This window comes from Mustela nivalis, assembly GCF_964662115.1.
Source record: "Mustela nivalis genome assembly, chromosome: 14".
NCBI lineage: Eukaryota > Metazoa > Chordata > Mammalia > Carnivora > Mustelidae > Mustela > Mustela nivalis.
In genome coordinates, this window is record NC_139033.1 from 5,009,717 (window position 1) to 5,033,464 (window position 23,748).

The 23,748-nt window shown below is 45.2% G+C and overlaps 1 protein-coding gene across 3 annotated transcripts in view; it reads right to left on the minus strand.

The window, feature by feature from the left end:
- Window positions 1-22,699, minus strand: part of CCDC60 (coiled-coil domain containing 60) — a 164,947-nt gene extending 142,248 nt beyond the window's left edge. For 2 of the 3 annotated variants that reach the window (XR_014302953.1, XM_082699779.1), the window contains exon 1: window positions 22,120-22,693. Coding sequence is in view for 2 of the 3 variants with exons in the window: in XM_082699779.1 (XP_082555905.1) it covers window positions 22,120-22,209 (90 nt within the window). In the remaining variant the exon portion in view is untranslated. Of the gene's footprint in view, window positions 1-22,119 lie in introns of all 3 variants that reach the window. The other variant, XM_082699778.1, reaches the window with a different exon arrangement.
- Window positions 22,700-23,748: the final 1,049 nt, after the last annotated feature.

Genomic DNA, 23,748 nt, shown 5'->3' on the forward strand with positions numbered 1-23,748 from the left:
GAGTCGATGCAGTAGTTAGTGGAAACCCACTGTTCTCATTGTAACAAGAAGATAAAAAGATAGAGGACAAAAGTAATATTTTCAAAGACACTGAAAAGCCATGGAAATAAGAGTAGATGGACTAAAATTCCAGGGAGAGAAGGGTCTTTTCCAGAAATTATGAAAGCCATCAGACAATGGAATAACATCTCGAGAGCATGAAAAAGCAAAACAAAAATCCTGCCCACCTCTAGTTCTGCAGCCAGTAAAAATACCCTTCAAAAATGACAGCAAAATAAAGACATTGCAGACACACAGAAGCTGAGGGGATTTGTCACCAGCAATCCTGAACCACAAGAAACACGAACACTAGTCTCCTAGCTGAGGAAGTTGTTCCCAGATGCAGAGAGAGACCAGAGTCTCTTCACATGGATAGAAAATTGACTGTTTAAAGCCATGTTAATAACCATGTCTTGTGGCTTTATTTAAATATATATATTTAAATAATAAATAAATAAATAAATAAAATCTTTCAATATATTTAAATATATAATATTTAAATATATTTAAATAAATGTAATATATATATATTTTTTAAAACAGGGATTTTTATTTTATTTTTTTTAAAGATTTTATTTATTTGACAGAGATCACAAGTAGGCTGAGAGGCAGGTAGAGAGAGAGAGAGAGAGGGAAGCAGGCTCTCCGCTGAGCAGAGAGCCCAATGCGGGGCTCGATCCCAGGACCCTGGGATCATGACCCGAGCCAAAGGCAGAGGCTTTAACCCACTGAGCCACCCAGGTGCCCCTAATATATATATATTTAAAGATTTTATTTATTTATTTGAGAGAGAGATAGAGAGAGAGCATGAGAGGGGAAAAGGTCAGAGAAAGAAGCAGATTCCCCGCGGAACTGGAGCCTGATGCGGGACTGCATCCCGGGACACTCCGGGACCATGACCTGACCTGAGGCAGTGGCCCAACCAACTGAGACACACAGGTGCCCTAAATATATATATTTTTTAAAGCATTAATTGTGGGGCCCTTGGGTGGCTCAGTGGATTAAGCCTCTGCCTTCGGCTCAGGTCATGATCCCAGGATCCGGGGATCGAGTCCCACATCGGGCTGTCTGCTCAGCGGGGAGCCTGCTTCCTCCTCTCTCTCTCTGCCTGCCTCTCTGCCTACTTGTGATCTCTGTCTGTCAAATAAATAAATAAAATCTTTTAAAAAAAGCAGTAACCTTAATAAGAGAGTGTTGGTAAATCTGACTTCGTTAATAACTTCTACTCATCAGTGGGCACCATGGAAGGAGTAAGAGGAGCCGGATAGCATATACATACATGTGGCAAAGGACTCCTATCTAGGGTATATAAAGAATTCCTACAAATCAATAATAAAAAGACGACCCAATTGAAAAAAAGAGACTCAGATACTTCCCAAAGAGGAATCCACATGGCCAATCAACATAGGAAAAGATGCTCAACATTACTACTCATCAGGGAAATGCAAATTAATGTCACAGTCAGCTCTCCCTACACATCTAACCAGAAGGGCTCAAATGAACAAGGCTGTTTTGACGGGGATGGAGAACAATTGGAACACTCACACATGGCTGACACTTTGGGATGCTGGTGATTTCTGATAAAACTAAACATACCCCTATTCTGTGACCCAGCAATTCCTGAAATAGTTGTGCATATATATGTTCACACACACACACACACACACACAAAATAAAAAAATATGTTCAAGCAGCTTTATTCGTAATAGTCCCAAACTTGTAATAGTCCCTATATGTCTGTCAATGGGACAGTGCATAAACAAATCACAGTATATGCAAACAATGCAACACTCCCCACCAGTAAAAAGCAATGAACTACTGGGGTGGCTCAGTAGGTTAAAGTCTCTGCGTTTGGCTCAGGTCATGATCCCAGGGTCCTGGGATCGAGCCCCACATCGGGCTCTCTGCTCAACAGGGAGCCTGCTTCTCCCTCTCTCTCTGCCTGCCTCTCTGCCTATTTGTGATCTCTGTCTGTCAAATAAGTAAATAAAATCTTTTAAAATAACAATTAAATAATAATTTATTATTATTAATTAAATTATTAATTATTAACTAATTAAATTAAAAGATTAAAAAAAGAATGAACTACTGATAAATTGTACAGATGTAATGGTAGCAAAGAAGTCAGATGTGAGAGAGAACATGCTGTATGATTCACTATATGAGGTCCAAGAATGAGCAAAACCTGTCTCTGGTGAAAGAAGTTAGAGGAGCCATGACGTCTGTGTAAGGGCAGCATGGATAAGGAAGAGCCTTAAGAGAATCTTCTGGGAGGAAGGGCATGATTCCTATCTTGATGTGGTGGTTACACAGCTTATCTAGATATGTACATTTTAATTGAATTTTGAGGTGCAATTTAAGATTTAAATAGTTTATTGCGTGTAATTTATACCTCAACAAATTAAATAAAATAACAAAATATGCCCCTGTTTTCCCCTTCTCATGCTTCCTACAATCAACCTCCAAGTCTTTCTTTTTTTTAAAGTAAGCTCTAAACCTAATGTGGGGCTTCAACTCACGACTCCAAGATCAAGAGTTGTGTGTTCTACCAGCTGAGGCAGCCAGGTACCCAACTTCCCAGTCTTTCTTAAATAAAGACAAATATATATATTTATATATATATAAACATATTTATGTATACTTATGGGTAGATAGATAGATTACAGACATAGCTATATAGAAATTTGAATAAATATGGGATTATAATTCTGGCCACTGTTCATATATGTTTTCCCAGGGCAGTCTTCAATTATGCGTGTTGTCCCAGGGTAATTAATTATACCACTTTCTTTCACCCTGAATAAGTGCCCAGTTTGGACAAGAAATGACATGGTCACACTCATTATAATGTACATATAGCAATCACCTTCCCTCCCCCCACCAAACTACATCCATAATGGCCGTCTTTTCGTGTCTATACATATGGATCTACTTATTTATTTTAGTGGCTGCATATAGTATGCATGTCCATGACATTATTTGACTCTCCTATGGATGGAGATTTTAGGTTGTTTCCAGTCTTAAAAATAATATTGATGATGGGACACCTGGGTGGCTCAGTTGGTTAAGCAGCTGCCTTCGGCTCAGGTCATGATCCCAGCGTCCATGGATCGAGTCCCACATCGGGCTCCTTGCTCGGCAGGGAGCCTGCTTCTCCCTCTGCCTCTGCCTGCCATTCTGTCTGCCTGTGCTTGCTCTCTCTCTCTCTCTCTAATAAATAAAAAAATCTTTACAAAAAAAATAATATTGATGCTGTTGGAAGAGGCATTTTTCTGTGTTGCCTTTTTAAGCATTTGGGTTCCCGTCTTTGTATCAAAGCCTCTGGGTTTTCTTCTCAAGAATTTACCCTTCCCCCATCCTCAGTGTGGGTGTGGGTGACCCCAGTTCTGTCAACTCCAGGGGTGGGCAGTCTCCAAGTGGAAAAGTCAGGGATGGGACTCTTGATAACTCATTTGGGAAAGAGGTGCTTCTTTCTTCCTAATGTTATTAAACCAGAAGAATTGGAGCCTAGAGGTCCTGATGGCCATTTTGACACACAACGGAGGCTTTTGCATTAGAATAAAATCTGCTGGGATGGAAGTGGGGAGAGTGAATACAGGTAGGCAGATTCCTGATGACTTTGTCTAAGCTGGATCCTGCTGTAATGGAAGCCAAATCCCCTAGAGTTTTCCGTAATGTGAGTCTCTAACACCTCTTCACCTTTTTAATTGTCACTGGCGACTGAAAGATTTCTGACAAAATATAACTATCATAAGCATCCTTCTGTGTGTGTGTGTGTGTGTGTGTGTGTAAGCTCAAGAACACATACATGTGTATATATATTCAACAATACATGCATATTTTGAATATATATATGTATATATTCTTGAGAACAGTACTTATAGGAACACATTTTTTTAAAATTTAAATTCAATTAGCCAACATCTTTTAAAGAAGAGTTTCAGGGGCTCCTGGGTGGTCAGTGGGTTAAGCCTCTGCCTTCTGCTCAGGTCATGATCTCAGGGTCCTGGTATCAAGTCCCGCATCAGGCTCTCTGCTCAGCAAGGAGCCTGTTTCCTCCTCTCTCTCTCTCTGCCTGCCTCTCTGCCTACTTGCGATCTCTGTCAAATAAATAAATAAAATCTTAAAAAAAAAAAAGAGTTTCAGATGTGGAGTTCACTAATTCATCACTTGCATATAACACCCAGGGCTCATCACATCACGTGCCCTCCTTAATGCTCGTCCCCCAGTTACTCCATCCCCCCATCCATCTCCCCTGCAGCAGCCCTCGGTTTCTTTCCCAGTTAAGAGTCTCTCATGGTTTGTCTCCTTCCCTGATTCCTTCCCGTTCCGCTTTTCCCTTCCACCCCCTATGATCCTCTGCGCTATTCCTTATGTCCTCAGACGAGTGAAACCATATGTCTTTCTCTGATGGACTTATTTCGCTTAGCATGATACTACAGGAACATTATCGTATGATCAGTACCCAAAGTGAAATGACTGCATAAAAGATCTTAATGTATTTGAAACCATGCTCCAAACACGGACAGTTTTCCACTCCCATCTGCACTGCTCGAAAGTCCCAGGTTCCCCACACCTGGCGGTGGATCTTAGATGTATGTGACAGTGAGAAAGTGAGCAAGAGACTTGGACAGGCACTCCCCAGAAAGGTGTATCCAAAGGGCCAATAAACCTATGAAAAGATGGGAACCTCCTTTGGCACTAGGGAAATGCAAATTAAAACCACAAGGTGTTCCCTACTAAACACCCACTCAAATAACTAAAATAAGAAAAGACTGACTTCCAGTTATAAAATAACTAAGTCACAGGGATGAAAAGTACAGCAAAGGGAATACAGTTGACAACACCACCACGATGTTCTATGGAGACAGATGGTGACCACACTCACCGTGGGGGGCCCTGAGTGATGTACTGTATTGTCGAATCACTGTGTTGTACATCTGAAAATAATATAACTTTTTACTTCAGTTAAAAAGGGGGGTACAGCTGCGTGGCTCAGTCGGGGACGTGTCCAACTCTTAATCTCAGCTCAGGTCTTGATCTGAGGGTCGTGAGTTCAAGCCCCACGTTGGACTCTGTGCTGGCATGAAGCCACTTGGAAAAAAAAAAAAAAAAAAAGATAACACCAAGACTGTCGAGGATGTGGCGTAGCTGGAACTCGAATACACTGCTGGTGTGAGGATAAATGGTTGTGGTTACTGTGGATGATGGTACGGAGGTCATCTACTAAGGTTGAATGAATACACATACCCTGTGGCCAGTGATCCCCACCATGTGCACAGACCTAACAGAAGTCTGCGCATTTTTTCTTTATAAGATATGTACAAAGGTCAGCATTTTCATAATAATTCCATCTCCTTCTACCTCCCCCTAAAACAACACAACCCATAAGTCGTTCGTCAGGTAAATGCATAAATAAATTGTGGTAATTCAGAGAGTAGATATGATTCAGCAATGAGAACGGACATCTGACAGTTACACATGAAAACATCAGTGAATCTCGTAAACGTAATGTACAAATGAAGCCAGGTCCAAAAGAGTTTGTACTGTGTGATTCCTAAACGTCTAAAAAACCAGGCATCCCAGGGGCACACTTGGGTGGCTCAGTCGGTTAAGCGTTGCATTCGGTTCAGGTCATGATCCTGGGGTCCTGGGATCGAGCCCCACTCAGGTTCCCTGTTCAGTGGGGAGTCTGCGTGACCCTCTCCCTTTGCCCTTCCCCTACTTGTGCTCTCTCTCTCTCTTTAGAATAAATAAAATCTTTAAAAAACAAAACAAAACAGGCAAATCATACTGATGGTGGTCAAAATCAGGGTGGTGATTACCACTGGGGAGAAAGGGCTTATGTCTGGGTGGGGGGGTAACTTCAAGGGGTTTCTGGGGCTTTGGTAATACTCTAACCCTTGACCTTGGTGAAGAAGTTGCATAGGTTTTTTTTCACTGTGTAAAATTTCATCAAGCTGTACACTTATATTTGTATACTTTTCTCTATGTGTGTTATACTTTGATTTTTTAAAGTAGGTTTTTTTTTTTTTTAAAGCACTTGGGTGAGAATAAAATGATTTGGGGAAAAAAATCTAATAGTGGGAAAAGACTTCACAACACACAGGTGAATGCTAGAAACACCAAAACCAGTCCTGACACAAGATACTGCAATGATGAGAAGCCAATTTTTCAGGCCTTTGTTCCAAACCCAAAGAGAAACATCTGATATCTCTCTTATTTGCATTGCCAGGAATTTATTCTCTGGACAGACAGAGGAATTACATGAAAAATGGACTTGGAAGCAATGAATGAGAGAAACACTGGGAAGGCTGACCACAGTGTATGTATCTGGGGCTTGGTAATGTATTGTGACGGAAGAGAATTCTGGCCACATTCTACACTAGCCTTGAGAGAGAGAGAAAGATTCTTAAAAAAATAAAATCTCAGGTGCCTGGGTGACACAGTGGGTTAAAGCCTCTGCCTTCAGCTCAGGTCATGATCCCAGGGTCCTGGGATCGAGCCCCACATCGGGCTCTCTGCTCAGCAGGGAGCCTGCTTCCCCGCCCCTCTCTCTGCATTTCTGCCTACTTGTGATCTCTGTCTGTCAAATAAATAAACAAAATCTTAAAAAAAAAAATCTCAAAAAAAAAAAATCTCATGAAAAGGTTGATACGAACTCATGGCGAAAGGCTCTAGAAAGAAACATGGGGTTAGATGGGTGGGGATTCTGGAAAATGAAATTTTAAATGAAATGAATCACATGGAGAAGAGGGAATGAATGAATGTGATTGAAATGAAAGGAAGAAGCAAGCAAAGTTCCAACAACAAAGGAAGGAGCAGCATTTAAGGAAACCTAGTCTTCTATAAAGCACCCGTGAGCTGAAATAGTCCAAGAAATATCACCAAAGATGGCAGGAAGGGCATGTTCCCAGAAGTGAACAGGCTCCTCGAATTTTGTCAGAAAACCTACAGGCAAGAATGAGTGGATGCTTAAAAAAAAAATGTGTACCAAGAGCAATACATTTCCAATAGGATTTGTATTGTTCAGAGCAAGTAGATGTACAAGGAGATAATAGGTTCTCTCTTTGGGGAAGATCTTGAAATAATACAGTCAACAAATATTTATTGTCTTCCCCGAGACTGGCACAGAATAGATGTGCCGCAAATAGCTGCTGGATGAATCGGAGAATTCAAAAAGCATGAGTGGAGGTCCCTGCTTCAGGGACCCTCTTTGTGGGTAGTGACACAAGAGCCATGAGCAGGTGTGTGACAGGAGATAGGACTATGGAGCCCTGCAGAACTGGGTTGGGGAGGAGACAAGGGAAGGAGTCAGGGAAGGCTTCTTGAAGAGAAGATCCTACTTTGTCTTGTTGTAATAAGCCCTAAATATCAGCCTGGTCTCCATCAGCAATTTTATCAACAAGCAGGAAGAAGATATAGATCAGAAAACATCTAAGTACTGTACCCACCTCTGGTCAGCGCTCTCTGAGACCAGGATACTCTGGTTACCTAAGTTATGAGGATCCTAACAGTAGGGACTGCCTTTATTCCCCATTTTGCCAAAAAGGGAACAGAGACTTGGAGCAAGAGGCAATTTGCCCAGAGTCCTGCAGCCGACAAGTAGCAGAGCAGGGCTCATCCTGTGTCAGGCAGACTCCAGGGCCAGCGATACCATCATCCCATGCTCTGGCTTTGGACAGACAGCTGGATAGATGCCCTTCAAGACATCCCTAGGGCTCTATGATTCTGGGTGGCGTCTCCTCATTTTCAGCACTTCTCAGCTGGAGAAACTGTGAGTCTGGGTTCTTCTGCTTCCTGAACCTACGGAAGGAATTCTTCAGCTTGGGTTCTGTTGGCCTGCAATCTACCTGTCCATGAAGACAAAGACGTGTCTGAGTGCTGGGTGACCCTGATTGAATCAGCAGCAAAGGCACGCCAGTGACTTCGCGCTTTCCACACGACTGTACTGTTTCAGCCTTGAACCCATTGAGCCCTTGTGAGGTCTGTTCATTTTAAAAAATTCATCTGGGGCCCGTAATGTGTTTTGTTGTGATCCAGGCTTTGTAAAATGCAGGAATTAGCTGCAGTGACATCGCGTGGTCTGTATTAATGAGTTGTAACTGGGTATCAAGTTCATTATCAAAACAAACCCCCCATTTGCCTGAATCTCTGGTGCTATGTGTCTAGCTGGTAAGGAAGCACATTTTTCTTTGTGAAAGCAGAAAAGCCAGGCTTCAGAAAATGTTGATTTATGCCGGAAGAGCCCGCCACACCCTTAAATGACATGGCATGAATTGTGGTCTTGTCATTTACAGCTGGAGACACCCTCGTACTCTTCTGCTTCTGGTGTAAAATGTTACTCGGGCCACCCTGCTATCAGTCTTACCCAACGATCTATTTACCTGGAGTACACGATTACAGAAGAGGCTCCATTACAATCCAGGGGAGATGAAAAGAGCATTAATGAAACCCTGAGTGGGACTGGATGGCTCAGCGGTTGGTCTGAAATGCCGCCTCCCCCTGGTGTCCATGAGGCCAGGCTGTCTGGGGCTTTCTTTCCCTCTCTCTCTCTCTCTCTCTCTTTTTTTTTTTTCCCAAAGATTTTATTTATTTATTCGTGAGAGAGAGAGAGAGTGCACACAAGCAGGCCGAGACAGAGAGAGAAGCAGGCTCCCTGCTGAGCAGAGAGCCCCATGCGATGCGGGGCTCCATCCCAGGACTCTGGGATCATGACCTGAGCTGAAGGCAGCGGCTTAATCAACTGAGCCACCCAGGTGCCCCTTTTCTCTTTTTTTAAACACGTGAAATTGTTATAAGAATTAACAAAGCTCAAAGGAAGCACAGGAAGAGCTAACAGATATTGCTGAAGTTAGGATACAAAGGCCAGAGAGGGAGGGGGGAGGGAGAGGGGGAGAGAAAGAAACAGCTTCCAGAACTTCAGTGAAATCAAAACTGCTTTCTGGGGAGTGGCTGGTTTTGATTCTCCCCGAATTGGGGCTGGCTGCTTCTGGAGGTGGGGGGGGGGGGTCTGACCTCTGACCAGCCTCCCCGCCCCTTCATTAAGGGCCCTACCCTTGTATTACATTCAGGTCCTTTAGGAGCCAGGAGTAGCGATCATCCTTCACAGGCAGACAAGGAACAATAGAGTCCGGCTTCCTTTCAAGTCAGTTTGCAGTAGGACCATGTTCCAATATCAAAAAGGAAGAAAAAGGACACTTTGTTTTGTGAGTAACCATGAGACAGCTGCATTTAGGTGACTTCTGTGGACAGTGTGACGTTCTCCCCCAGGATGCTCCTGTGACTTCTGACGAGCTCAGAAAGGCTTCCGCGACAAGAAGATTGTGGCTGTGGAAGCCAGGCCTGGAACTGACTGAATGTGGAGACTTAAGGGTGAAGCCGGGTCCCCGTCCCAGCGAATATTAGCAGCCTTGGGCACGGAGCAGAGAGGACGAGATGGGACTTCGGAGCCAGGCTGGCCTGGGTTGGAGTCTTGGCTTCTCTGTCACCCGAGTCACCTTTTGGGACTGAGTGTCGTCTGGACCTGTAAAATGGAGGAGGTAGCACCTCCCTCACAGGGCTGTCAGAAGGCCTCAAGATAGTGTTTGTAAATCATCTGGCGCATCGTGAACCTTCAGTGGGTAGCAGGATAGCAAGCAAGATGGGCCAACAGGTAGGATGGTGTAGACTGAGGACGTTAAGATGCCACAGGAGTCACACTCCAAATGAAGGGAGAGAGACCACCTTGACGGCATCTCCAAGGTGGCTGTAGGAGAATAGATCCCTCGATCCTTATCCACTTTGAGAATGTAAAAAACAGAGAATGGAAAGGGAGAAAGGGGTTTCTGGAGGGATTTCTTCAACCACACCAGCCGGGATGCTTTGAATCCTGACCCCAAAGGGAGGAGGAAGCTTTGTCCTTCACTTCAGAGGGAATAACAGAGAGGCTTTGGTGGGCCTGCTCACGAGTTTGAAGTGTGATCCCAGCAGCTGGGGCACTGCTGAGCTGGTCCCAGACCCTCTCTGGGCAAATCCAGAGGACAGAGGCAGGCTCGGGGGGTGCTCCTGGGGCTGGTACTGGGTTAGGAAGTGGTGTTTGTCTTCGATGGTGTGTCAAGCCGGTGTAAATCCTGGGCACCAGAAGGGACACCCCAGGCAGGAATATTAACCTAGGGTTTTGCCCACTGTGACTCCTATCAGAAGCCCGGGAGACACCAAGGTTGGGAGACTGGGTGGAGCGGACTACTGGTAAACCAGAATCTGCGGGATGTGTATCTGATAGACAATGTGTAGAGAGCTGGAATTATTTGGGAGGTCGCAGTAGAGAACTTCCAAAGGACCAACAGAGGTGCCTATAGGAGAAAAGAGCCAGCTTCAGACCTTTGCTAGGCCCTACAAGAATACAGATCTTTTATGGCGGTACCACTGAGAACTTCCCTGTGCTCCCTATTTTCCCTTCCAGCTGACACAGAAAGCTAAGGGGAGCAGGAGCTCCTCTGTGGGTGAAGGAAAGAGCATTGCCCCACACTGCCCTCCCTCGTGGCAAGTGGCCTGCGGGAAGCCGTCCTAAGCTGTCCTTAACAGGTAGGTGTTCTTTTTTTTTATTTTTTAAATAGGTTTTATTTATTTATTTGACAGAGAGAGAGACAGTGAGAGAAGGAACGCAGGTGGGGGAGTGGGAGAGGGAGAAGCAGGCTTCCCCTTGAGCAGGGAGCCTGATGTGGGGCTCGATCCCAGGACCTGGGGATCATGACCTGAGCTGAAGGCAGACGCTTAACAACTGAGCCACACAGGCACCCCGCAGGTAGGTGTCCTTAACAGCACATTCTTCTCCTTGAAGGAAGGTGGAAGTGTTGCTTAATATATTAGTACCGAGAATCAATGCTTGTAATTTGTGAATCGTGACTGTGTCTTGTGACTTGGAGAGACCGTGAGGCTGGTACCACCCAAGGGCAAGCAGGAAGGGCACCGGATACATCATCTTTATGCTGGGGCTGGAGAAAAGCTTCCCCTGCTAAAAATCACTGAAGGTAGTTGGGGAGGCACCCCCCAAAATAAATAAATAAATAAATAAATAGATAAATAAATAAAATTCTTGTTTTGATTGGATCCCAGGCTTCATTCAATGGACAGGGCTTTTGTAATGCTGGTATTACAGAAGGTGGGATGGAGACTTGGTGAGATTTGGGGCAGTGGGCTGTAAAGAAATGAGAGTCCTGTGCAATGTTTGTCAGCTGCTGAGTTCAGGGATTTCTGGGGTGACTAGAGTATCTTTGAAATCCCCCTGAACTTTGACCTTGGCCGGTAAGGACAAGCTAGAAGAGAATAGCCTATGAGATGCCGTTAGTATTCCTTCTCCTTCCCCAAAGCCCCTCCAAGGAGGTGGTTTTCCTTCTTCATGTTCCTCTTCTGAGAGTAGGGACATAATTGCCCTCAACCCATAGCCCCCGTGGATGGCCAGGCTTGACTCTGCAAAGTAATACATCATGGTTAGGGATGGGGACTTTGTAGTCTGACCCAAGTTGGGTCCGAAAGGCAGAGGGGCCACCAACTAGCTTGGGAATCTGGTCAAGTTATGTATCAGTTTGCTCACCTGCAAAATGGGGTAAGTAGTGCCCAGCTTTTGGCACTGTCGAGTGGTTGGAATTGGATAATTCACTGAAGAATTTGGCAGGGCACGTGGGACATAGGAAGTAGTTAACCAATCATAACAGTTACTTCTAATATCATCACGACTACACCATGTGCCACTTACTTAATTTTAAAACATCATACCGTTTTTAACCCCATGGAGGATACAAAAGTATACTTCATTTGGCTATCCCCAGCACAACCTTGAAAGAATGGCAATTCATGAGGAGATTGAATTCTTTCTCAATGTGATACCATTTTTCCTTGACCAAAAAAATCCCTCCCCACAAAAACAAAAACACCAAAACAAAACTCTCATTACACACAAAAAAATTTATACACAAAAAATCGGCATTACACACAACAGCACTTGGGGGTGGTTGGATGTACTTAAAGCACCAAAATGTGGAATGGTATTCATCATAAATCAATCTCAGTTATCATTCTGGACCCAGTCTTTTTAAATTATTATTATTATTATGTTCAGTTAGCGACTGTCTAGTACATCATTAGTTTTTGATGCAGTGCTCAGTGATTCACTAGTTACATATAACACCCAGTGCTCATCACAGCACATGCCCTCCTCCACACCCATCACCCTGTTAACCCTTCCTCCCACTCCCTCCCCTCTGAAACCCTCAGATTGTTTCCCCGGGTCCATAGTCTCTCATGGTTCCTCTCCCTCTCTGATTTCTGCCCCCTCAGATTTCCCTCCCTTTCCCTGTGGTCCTCCATGTTATTGCTGTGTTCTACATATGAGTGAAACCATCTGATAATTGTCTTTCTCTGCTTGACTTACTTTACTTAGCATAATCCCCTCCAGTTCCATCCATGTCAATGCAAATGGTGGGCAATCATCCTTCCCCACTGGACCCAGTCTTTAGGGACATTATCTTGAATCTTCACAAGATTGAATCACATTTGAGAAAATGCAGCATCAGAGAGGTGAAGCAGATAGTCCAAGGTCACAGAGCAGGCAAATGGCAGCAGAACCAAGCCGTAGAAGCCTGGGTAATTCATGGCCCCGGTTCCAAGGCAATCATGCTAAGACATGAGTTTGTGTACTAGGCCAAGGAAACTCAAGAATTGCCCTTTACTGAGATCATTTAAATTGCAGACCTTGGAGCTACAGAAAAGGGGGACAAGGGGGATGATTTGTTGGTTTGAGGCAGGGAGGGAGAAGGTGAGGAGAGCTAGTTAAGGCTACAGAAGGCTTCAGGCTGCCTACGGCAGTTCCCGTGGCTCCCGCAGAGAATGTTCCCCATGTCTGCCATTTTTCCATTCCATTTCCATCTCTATGAAGATGCCAGATTCATAGCTCACATTCCTTGGTACCTATCAACAAGCTTGGCTTCCTGAGTTTTGAAAGGCCTCTTTTAAAAGGTCTAAAAATATCAAAGAAGCAATATGATTCGCAGAGGATGGGATGAGCTAATAAGCCATAACAACACAGGCAAGTCACGCGTTAATTGCCTTTTGGGCATTTTCTTCAAGGGCTCTCGGAAATGCAACATTTTTGTCCTGTTACTCTTTGGGCTGCCTTTTTCTGAATGCATAAAAATGAGCAGCATGAGAGTCATCGTCTTTGGAAATGTCAGTATTTAAATGTTTTAATGCTTGATATTTGGGAGCCCATGGCTTTGATCCTCAAGCGGGAATATGAAAAGACAGCATTTAAGGAGCACTTACTACAGTGCTATATAATAAGGAGCACTAAATAAGGAGCACTTACTACAGGGGAAAGGGGCTTACTCATAGCCAGGGGCTTTTCTGAACATCATCCGTTGATGTTCCCAACAACCCTGCAAAACAGGGATTGTTACAACTTCCATATGCGAGACAAGGAAACTGAGGCACCAGAGCATAACTTGTCCAAAGTCACACACCTAGCAAGTACCAGAATGGTATCCGTATTTATGGCACACCCAGCACATGCTGCGGATGACTTGTAAGTAAAACATTTGTGGCCCTGGTCCGGATGGATTTATAGTTCTCTGAGGGATGTACCTGGTACCTGGGATTATTCTTGATCCTGAGAACAGACGCTAAAGAAAAGTGATCTTCTACCCATTGCCAGGCATCGCACTAGTCTCTGGGGATAGAATTGTGAGCAAGGCACGGTCCTTTCCCTCAAAAAGCTCCAAGTTTAGGGGTAGGGTTGAACAAATCAATAGACAATTATGATGCAGAGTTTTTTGGTTTTTTTTTTTTTTTTAATTTGGTAGAAAATAATTCAGTGGGTCAGAGCTTGGATTCAAACTGAATCCATTTAACTAGATATTTGCCCAAATTATTCAACCCAATTAAGCTGCTTACGCTTATTAACATCTTAGCCACATACAAACTAGAACCTCGTTGCTCATTAGCTGGGCCTGCCTTCCATTCTGTTTTATCTAGCAGGTCTTGGCAGCATACTGACCCGGGATCAAAATATGCCTTTCTTAGAAATGCGGCTTTAATTAGAAGTGACTTATAAATCTTCATTGAAATGAGCATTATTTAGAAAGATGAGTCTACGCCACATCCAGGCTTCCCCCCACTCCATCCTTAGCTGTATTTCTCTTCCAGAAAAGCTCACTGGCATATTTTAGCAAGAGCTCAAGAAAATGCAAATGTCCTTGTCTGTGGTCACAGGCACCGTCACATTCTTGCTTGCATTGCCTCCAGCTAAAACTGGCACTCTCCTTTTTCGTGCCAGATACTCGAGAATAGACGCTTTAAAAATCAAACCAACAGGTGCCCCTTTCCGAGAGCTGTTTGTCTACTTACTGCCCATTGTTACTACAGTCGACAGGCTTATCTTAAGGGCACCGGGTCTGTCTAGTGAATCGGTCCTGGGTTCAAATCCTGCCTCCACCGTCTACTTTCTGGGCATCTCAGGGGGAAGTTACCTTTCTACACCTCAGTTTCCTTATCTCTGCAAATAGGGGTAATAAATGCACCTGCCCGTGGCATGGGTGTATTTTAACAGTGTATGCAAGGCGCCTGATGCACCACAGACACTCAGCAAGTGACGGCCATCATTTGCTCTCCAGAGTCTCATGGAAGGATGGGAACCCCAAAACTGTGAGGTTCAATTTCCTGCTCCTGCAGATAAACATGAAGAAGGCAAAGGAGGTTAAATGATCTGACCAGGTAGTGGGAGAGCTGGGATTGGAAGCTGGCCATACCTCTCCCACCACTGTCCAGAGCTCTGGAAACATCTTGCCATGGAAACCCAGAGGAACAAGGTCAGGGGATGTTTCGGGAGGAGGAAGAAGACAGAGAGCATGACATATTCAGAAACTACCTTGGCGTCCTAGTCGGAGGCAAGTAATGAGAGACGAGGCAGGCAGAGTTGGCAGGGACCCGGTCCTGCAGAGCCTTTTAAACCTCGTTAAAGACATTAATCTTCATTTTGAGGGCAATGGAGGGCCATTTGATTGTTCTATTCAGAGGAATGACCATATCCTACTTGCACTGAAAGAGAATGGGTTGGAAGAAGGTCAAATTGAAGGTAATGAGGGCAGTCAGGGGCCGGTGGAATAGGCCGGGCTATAGACAGTGGTGGGCTGGACCAGACAGTGACCTTGGGGAAGGAGCCAGAGTCCTGCAGAACACCTGCCCTGAGGCAGCTGGCTGGACCTAAGGGCTGTTGGGGAAGGAAGGGTCAAAGAGGAAGTTTGGGTTTCTGCCTGAACAGTTGGGTACACAATGGCATCATTTATTGCAATGGGAAATATCTCCCCATCAGAGAAGCATTCAACTTGGGGCAGGGTGTTGAGGACACTAGTAGTCCCTCACTGTCACGGTTCTCTACTGGAGATGATCTTGCCCTCAAGGGGACATCCGGCAAGATCCGAACACAGGTTTCTGGAGCATTAGTCCCTGTCTTTTCTACTACTGAGCTACAGCCCACCATGGACTCTTTGAAGCCCTGTCAACACTGAACCCATCCCAGCAGTACAATCTTCTCCCTTTGTGAAACCCAGAAACCCCAAGGCATTTCCAGGCTTGCAAGCTGGTCGCCAGACATGGCTAATTTTCGAGTTATTAAATGAAACTACTGATTGCATAAATTCCAATTTAGGCAGAAAGGCATTCGATCAAAATTGAGCCCTGCAAGACATTTTCTCAGGAGAATTTGAACACAGGAATTTAGAAAGGAAAAACGCCACCATCTCGTGATAGAAGGTATCCCATTACCGACCATCATGATTTTGAATTTAGCTGTCAGAAAGATCTCCGAGAAAAATATGTTGATTTATTCAGTCCAATAAAGGTTTAATTGGCTTCTGTCAGATTTTCTGTAAGTGCTCACTTGCCACCGAACCCCGCATGGATACTGCAGCTTCTGAATTTCACAGCTCACAGCTGAGTATTTGGAGGCTGTGAGATTGCTGAAGGGGTGTCGAGGGCAGGGCTCATTCCATAGTTGTGCAAAGCCTTGTATATAACCCGAGTTTCTTTAAGCTTCCCTCCCCCACAAATGTGTGCCGCCTTGGCACACATTGCACATTGCACTGTCTCCGCCCTCTCTCTTCCTGTTATCCCTCTACATATTTTTTCAGAGTTTCCAGAAGGGTGTCCCATGTGATTGTCTTTTTTCACTTCTCTATCCCCAACACCTAGCACAATGGTTGTCATATACAAATATTCCCTGAAGGACTGAATGATTCCACTGAGGGCTTCTACCTTCCCCTGGCCCCAGAACCCCACAGTCACTGGGTTGCTTGGGACACCCAATATCTGAGCTTTAGGAAAATCATTTTGGATTCATAGTCACTGCTGATTACTCCATCCAATACCTATTTCTCATACTTTCGTTTCTCCTTTGCCCTTGCTTTCCACACTCACGCTAGGCACACTGCATTCTTGCGGTAGGAAAAGGCAGGCAACGCTATTCTGGCAAATGAAACACAAGAGGAAATAGGAAAGTTCCTGGAAGGCCTTTGTTTGCCTCATGAAAGGGACAAACATAGCTCACACTATCCTTCTTCTCTTTGTGCTGGGATAGGAATGTGATGCCTGGAGCTGGGGCAGCGATTCTATGACCATGAGGGGAAAAGACCTGCCTGTTTCTAAATGAGCAAGCTTCAGAACCAAAACTAGCAGGCATTCACCTCCAGATTTCTTATATGAGGAAAATAAATTCATATTTGTTTATGTCACTGCTTTTCAAAATGATCCCAATACACAGAGTTTTCCCCCTTTTTTCATTTCCTTCTGGGTCTTCATGGGATTCAAGCATGGGCTGAGAATTAAATCCAAGAAACTCAAATTATGATAGGGGTACCCTCCCCTTTCTAGAACTCGGGTTTTTAACTGAATCAAACATTTCTGCCACCAGAATGACCCTTCTCCTCCAGTTAACAGCACCCCACCCTTCATGCACATCTACTCTCAGGCCAGTTCTAAAAAATAACCCTGATCCCCTTCTCCCCTTCCCCCCTTAAGCTGGGACTTAGCCTCACTAATGATGCGCCGCACTGTGTGACTTTGCAGTTAACACACAGCCTCCTCCAGACTTCATGTCTGGGCTGACACGTCTCCCAAGTGGTGTCAGAGACACTCCTGTCTGGTCCGAGAACAAGGAGCACTGGTAATAACTACTGCCATCACTTACTGGCCAGTGAGCTGCGGCTGTGTGTGTGTGAGGGAGTGTTAACTGTGTCTTGATATTATGCTCAGTATCTCACATGTGTCGTTTTATTGAATCTTTCCAAACATCGATGCAGTAGACCCGATTATAATTGGACCCACTTCACAGAGCAACCTAGTAGAGACTGTCAAAGAGGGGATTTGAACCCCCCTTTCCAGGACCTCAAAGACAGGGCTCCTCCCTAGTCACTAACTTTATATCACATCCATTAGGTTCTTTGATGTGTTTCTTCTACCTCCCCCACCCTGCCATGCAGAGCAGCTGCCTCTTTGGAGCCAAGACAAAGAGCTTGCTTCATTTTGTCCAGCATAAAGAAAGTGCCTATCGCTCTTCCCGTGTCAGGAGGTAATGAACATGCACCTTCCCAGCAATTTATCATGGAGGGGAGCTCACTGTCACATGGACCTGCAATTAGACACAGCAAGATTCACCAAAGCAGGCATTACCAGTCCGAAGCATCAGGGCAGAAAGAAAACAACAAAACAAAGCATCTTGAATTCTGCAATTGTCTCGGGCAGTTAACAACGGAGCCAGAAGAATCCCTTGGAGAAAGAAAAAGACTGGTTGCTATTTCCCTCGCCTAAGTCATGAGTCGTATAAAAAATGAAGGTGCAGCTGGCCACATTTTTCAGAATTGAATCTTGAGTGGTCTGGGGAGCTTTTATTCCTCCCACCCCTGGCATAATCAGTGATTCAGGGCAGGGGGCGTGGCCTCTGTGATTAGAGGCCAGAGAAATCACCCAGAGCTGAGACCAGTTCCAACAAAGATGGGTGGTGACTTGCCACTTAACCTCTGCAGGCCACAATTTCTCCTGTCTGGACAAGGAGGAAAATCATATCATGTTTGTGCGGCTAGGAACGTCTTATGCTGAGAGTCCAGGTTTCTCTTGTTGGAGGATCTCTTTCTGAAATATCTTCGTTCTCCTTTTCTGATTCCAGGCAGCCCAACTGGCGGTACACTGGGCTGGACCCCTGAGATCTTATCTGGGTAGTTCTGTTCTCATCAAGGGGTGGGGTGGGGGGGAATGAACGGGACAGGGGTGGAGCTGGAGAGTGGGGGAGGGGGCAGAGATGCTCAGGCCAATCTCCTCTATACCTGGGATTCTGCTTAATTTGCCCCCTTCTCCCCTCTTGGCAGAGAACTAGACCCTGGACCTCTTTCAGCCTCAGTCTACCCAGGTGCTAAAGGGGGTTAATAAGAACACCTCTGTCACAGAGCCGCCAGAGGATTCAACAAAGCCATAATGGCTCATAGTTCATAGTATTTACTCTGTGCCAGGCTCTGTTCTGAGAGCTTTACCCATATCAGCTCATCTAATCCCCAGACACCCTGCGACAGGGGAGCACTTTTAGCTGTTTCATCTATTCTAAGATACACATTTTCTTTCCGCATTTAGCATCTCTCAAACTGGGGCACATCTCATAATTGAAAGTAGGTTATAGTTTAATCAGCAGAGTTTTCCTTCTTAGAGGCACGAAAAGATGATGACGCATCTTGAAATGGAAGGTGTCTTAAGTTGGATAAAAATGCGATGCACCCATTTCACAGATGTGCAAATGAGGCCCCTTTTGCTCAGGGGCCTCATTTATTTGCTCAAGGCCACAAGTGGCAAAGCTGGGCTTGGAACTCACATTGTTTGCTGAAGGATCTTCTCTTTAGATCGCTAAGCTAGGATATGAACAGAGCACCGAGTAGGAATCCTGGCAGAGTCAAGATCTGCCCAAATTAGGGATCCTACTTTTCTCTCTGGGTGTTGAATGACAGCGTGGTAGAAATTTAAGGCACCAAGAGACAGAGCTTGTCTAAAGGATTCCACAGCTTTAGAATTTTTGCCAAATGCCATTTCTGCATTTCCATTCTAGAACATGGGGGGGGGGGGTGCCAAGTGCCTCTCTTTTTTTAGCCCCTTTAAAGGAAGAGAATGCATCCCTGGTAATCTGCACACAGGCTATGCTCGCCAGGCCGGCCTCCCTTCCCCATGGCTAATCCCATTAGTCTTCTCTTTGCTTCCTTGGGAAATAAAGGGAAAAGGAACTCCCCCAAAGATTAGGGAGCCCAATGTGGGGGTGAGGGGAACTATAAGGTTTGCTGGACAAAAGACATTCCAGCGGAGGATTTGCATATCATATTTGTGGTTTTCAAAACTACAGGAAGACTGTGCAAGGCACGGTGCCATTATAACATTAGGACGTAGCACCTTCCTTCCTGGAAGAAGGACAATGCCTAGCTTCAGAGGGCTTCAGGACCCCTTGGGGAGGGATTCCCCCCACATGTCACTGCACTAGAGCATGGTGGACCCATAGTTGGTGGGATTCCCATGCAGCCCAATGTGGCCTCCCGCTTCTCCTCTGAGAAACTAACTCCTTCCTCAATCACTCCGCAGCGGACACTCACTCGGCTGCCTGGCCAAGTGAGGGGGGCCTCTGTGTGCCCTCTCCCTGTGCCTCCCTTCCCCAATAAACCTGAAGGTGATCTGAAGCCAGTGACTGGCCGGTGACCCTCTTTTTCTATCCCCCTGTGGTGCAGGCTAACCTCTCTCTCACTGCTTGATCCACATGCGGACGCAGGGAGCACTGGAACCCTGGAGACAGACAGATCCAAGTTCAAGTCCGTTCCCTGCTGGCCAGTGTCCTTGGATAAGGGATCTGTTCTCTCTGGGCCTTCATGTTGCCGTCTATCTTGTGAGGAGGTTAACAGCTCACCTTGAAGTGTTGCAGATGGTTCTGGAAGATCTAGCTCAGAATCCAGCAGGTGGTAAATACTCAGGCTATGCCAGCTGTTACCATCGGCCTTAACATCTCTGTAGTTATTACTGGTTTGACTTGGTTTGACACCAGAAGTGGATCCTAATTTGTACACATTTCCTTGTGGCTCGTCTCTTGCTAGTCAGCCTCATTTAGGTGAACCAGTGCTTTACAGTAGCTCTAAAAAGTTGCAATTTCTAAAAGCATGATAATTCAGATATGAGCCAGTGACTCCCTAGGGTCGTTATGATTTCCTAGAAAGTGGGGCAAGGGCAGCAGGATTTCAATGAACCTTTTTTGTCTGAAGTCTTAGTTTATTCAGCAGTTCCCTGGCAACCTCCTTCCCTTTTCTTGACCTCCCTGAGTTCCACCAACCCTTTTCCCAAGAAATACATGGCCATTCCAACCTCTGTACTTTCGTCTACTTTTCTCCATCTCTCTATCCCAGGATGGAAAACTCTATTGCATTTACTTGGGTACATTAGTTCTTCAAATCTCTCTCTCTCTCTCTCTCTCTCTCTCACACACACACACACACACACGAGTTAGCGTTCTCTGAGTTCTCACAATACCCAATGATGCTTTTCACTCTGCATTATCATTATCTATTTCTTATCCTTCACCTCCCAAACATACACACTATAGCTCATGAAATTTTTAAAATCAAGCCCCATTTGTTACAAGAGCAAGTGTTTAGCACATAATAAGGGTTCCATAAATGTTTGCTGAATGAATGAAACAACAATGTAACTGAATTCTAGGGAGTGTTTGCTATGTATCAAGCGAAGGCACAATGAGATTTCCCTGTTTGACAGGTGGTAACACAGAAGCAGAGACATTCTGGAGATGGCCCAAGGTCACAGGGCTGCTAAGGGGCAGATCCAGGGTTCAGATCCAGGCTGTTTGGGTCCACAGCCCATGCTCTCATGCTCCACCTGCTTCCAAAAAGCCCACCTCACTCCTCATTCTCTTCCCCCATTGCTAAGGAAGTTCAGTCCCAGAGGGGATGGCTCCAGATGGAACTCACTTCTGTGTATCGTTTTGAGATGAAAGGAGATAACAGGAAGAATGCATCTTGCAGAGTGAGCTCACTAAGAGAGCTGAAAAATGAGGGGCGGGTACAGATGTGTTAATTCTTAGAAGGGAGACGCTCAGAAACACCTTGGACTACTGGGGAACCAAGGGTGGTTTTTAAGCTCTCCTTTGTGCCCTGACTTCTCCCCAGGCCCTCCTTTATGGGGCAGGACTCTGAGCCATAAGATACACCACAGTGGACTGGGGTTGCCTGGGACCCTCCTTCCCACTTTCCCCTACCTTGGCCAGTCAGCGGGAACATACCGTGTGTGGATACAATAACAAAGACACACTTAACCAAGACAGAACTGTCCAGGAATGATCATTTGAAAACAGAAACACTTGACTGTGGTCTTTGAGTACCTATTAATGATTTTTCTGGTGTGTGTTTGTGTGTGTGTGTGTGTGTGTGTGTGTTTGATCAACAAAAGTATTTTATGTCACATATATACATTATCAAGTGTTAGAATCCTGCTAACCAACTTCCATAGCTTCCTTAGTCCTAACACTGTTTCTGCCTAGTTGATGTTCCTGGTCTCACTTTGTAGACACAAGGAAATAAAGGCTCAGGGACGCTAAGCATCCGGTCTTATCTCAGTAGTTGGTGAGTAGAAAATTCAGGCTTCACAACTGAAAGTTTGACTCTGCAGTCTTTCCATAAGAGAGAGGGTGTGCCCGTACCTCGAGCCCAGTGGATCTCTGAAAATAATTTCTGCAATGGCAAACCTACAATTCATCTTAATTTTTTTCTGATGTTCTACCGTGTCACTGCTGATTTATTCTATCATTTTGGAATTACTGGCTAATAGGATGGCCCGGCTCAGTGTTCTGCCTGGCATTTTCATTCTTTACGAGAAACCAACCATTGATAGCAACAGGGATGTGTCTCGACAATTTAATTACACCATGACTCCTCTCTTCCTCTGTCCCTTGTTGGCCTGAAGGCTAATTCCTATTTCACTTGGTCTTGAAAACATGATTGGTTTCGGCAGAGCGGGAAGACCTACCTGTGTTAGATGTTCTGAGGCATAAAAGGGCCAGAGGGCCCCTGTGTTGGGGGCACTCTGCATCTTCTTGGTGGCTGGTATCTTGGTCATCTTGGAAATCCTTCAGGCATAGCCTAGGCCCCTCAAAAGTTTTGTTTTTTCTTTTTCCAGAGTCTTCTACCTCAGCAGCCACTGGTATGAGAGGCTCCAGCAATTTCTTCCTGATACGTAAAGCCAATTACACAGATTCCAAATAGGCTTCTGACCCAGGAGTAAGGAAAGCAAGTCATCTGGGTTTCCCACAAACAGGATAAGGAAGTCCAGAGGGGATGGAATCAGGCAAGTCCGGAATTACATAAGTTTTTAGAAAGTTACAGACTTTCAGGAGCTTTCCTTTCTTTGTAAGGAGATATCTTTCCTACAGACAAAAATAAAATACGAACGAAAAAAACCACAAAAAAACACTCCACTGACAAAATCTGAAGGGGGCCCACAGAGGGGCCACCAGACCCCTACCCTAAGGTGGCCCAGGCGTGAGGCTCAGGTTTCTTTCCACTGCTAGTTAGAGAAAGCCGGCTAACTGCCAGGAAGGGGCCAACTCAGTTGCCTGGCAACGAGACGCGGCTCAGGGCTTGCTCATTGGCTGGGATTGGTGGGGGCGGAGTCGCGAACTCCTCTGAGCTGCTGGGTTGGCGGCTGGGAGCTGGCCACTAACCAGGGAGCCACATTCTCCAAACTCAGGTTTCTCCTCTTAGACCTGAGGACCTTGACCTCTTCTGTCTGCCAAACTACAAGCAACTCCTTCCTTCCAAACTGTACTCTGTCCTGCCACTAACCCACTAAGTGATTTCTTATGCCTTAGCTTGGGTAGCTAAATGTTTGCCTTTAGCCCCACAATTACTTTAACTTGAGATGCGCAGTTCTCTCCTCTTTCCGCCTGACAAACTCCTATGCATACTTCAAAGCCCCCCCCATACATGTATATTTCTAGTGAGTATTTAGAATGTGTTAGACATTGCTCTGAGCATTTTACATATATTGATTCACTCTCCACAACACATCTTTAAGGAAAGTATTTTATTAACCTCTTTAACAGACTAGGAAACTGAGGCACGGAGAAATTGAATGACATGCTTCCAGTCACTCAGAAATCTCCTGGGTTGGGATTCAAAACCAGAACCATTTGGGATACTCAGGTAGCTCATTCAGTTGAGCATTAGACTCTTGATTTTGGCCCAGGTCGTGATCTTGGGGTGGTGGGATCAAGCCCCATGTGGAACCCTACACATTCTGTGCTCACCTTTCAATGGGGAGACTGCTTGAGATTCTCTCCCTCTGCCTCTGCCCTTCCCCCAGTGCTCACTCTCTCTTTCTAAAATAAATAAATCTTAAAAAAAAAAAAAGCCTGACCTGTTTGAGGCTAAAACCCAAGTTTTTTTCTTTTTAAGATTTTATTGATTTATTTGAGAGAGAGACAGAGTGAGAGAGGGAACACAAACAGGGGGAGTGGGAGAGAAAGAAGCAGGCTTCCCAGGAAGCAGGGATCCTGATGCAGGGCTTGATCCCAAGACCATGATATCATGACCTGAGCTGAAGGCAGACGCTTAAAGACTGAGCCACCCAGGCACCCCTAAAACCCAAGTTCTTAAC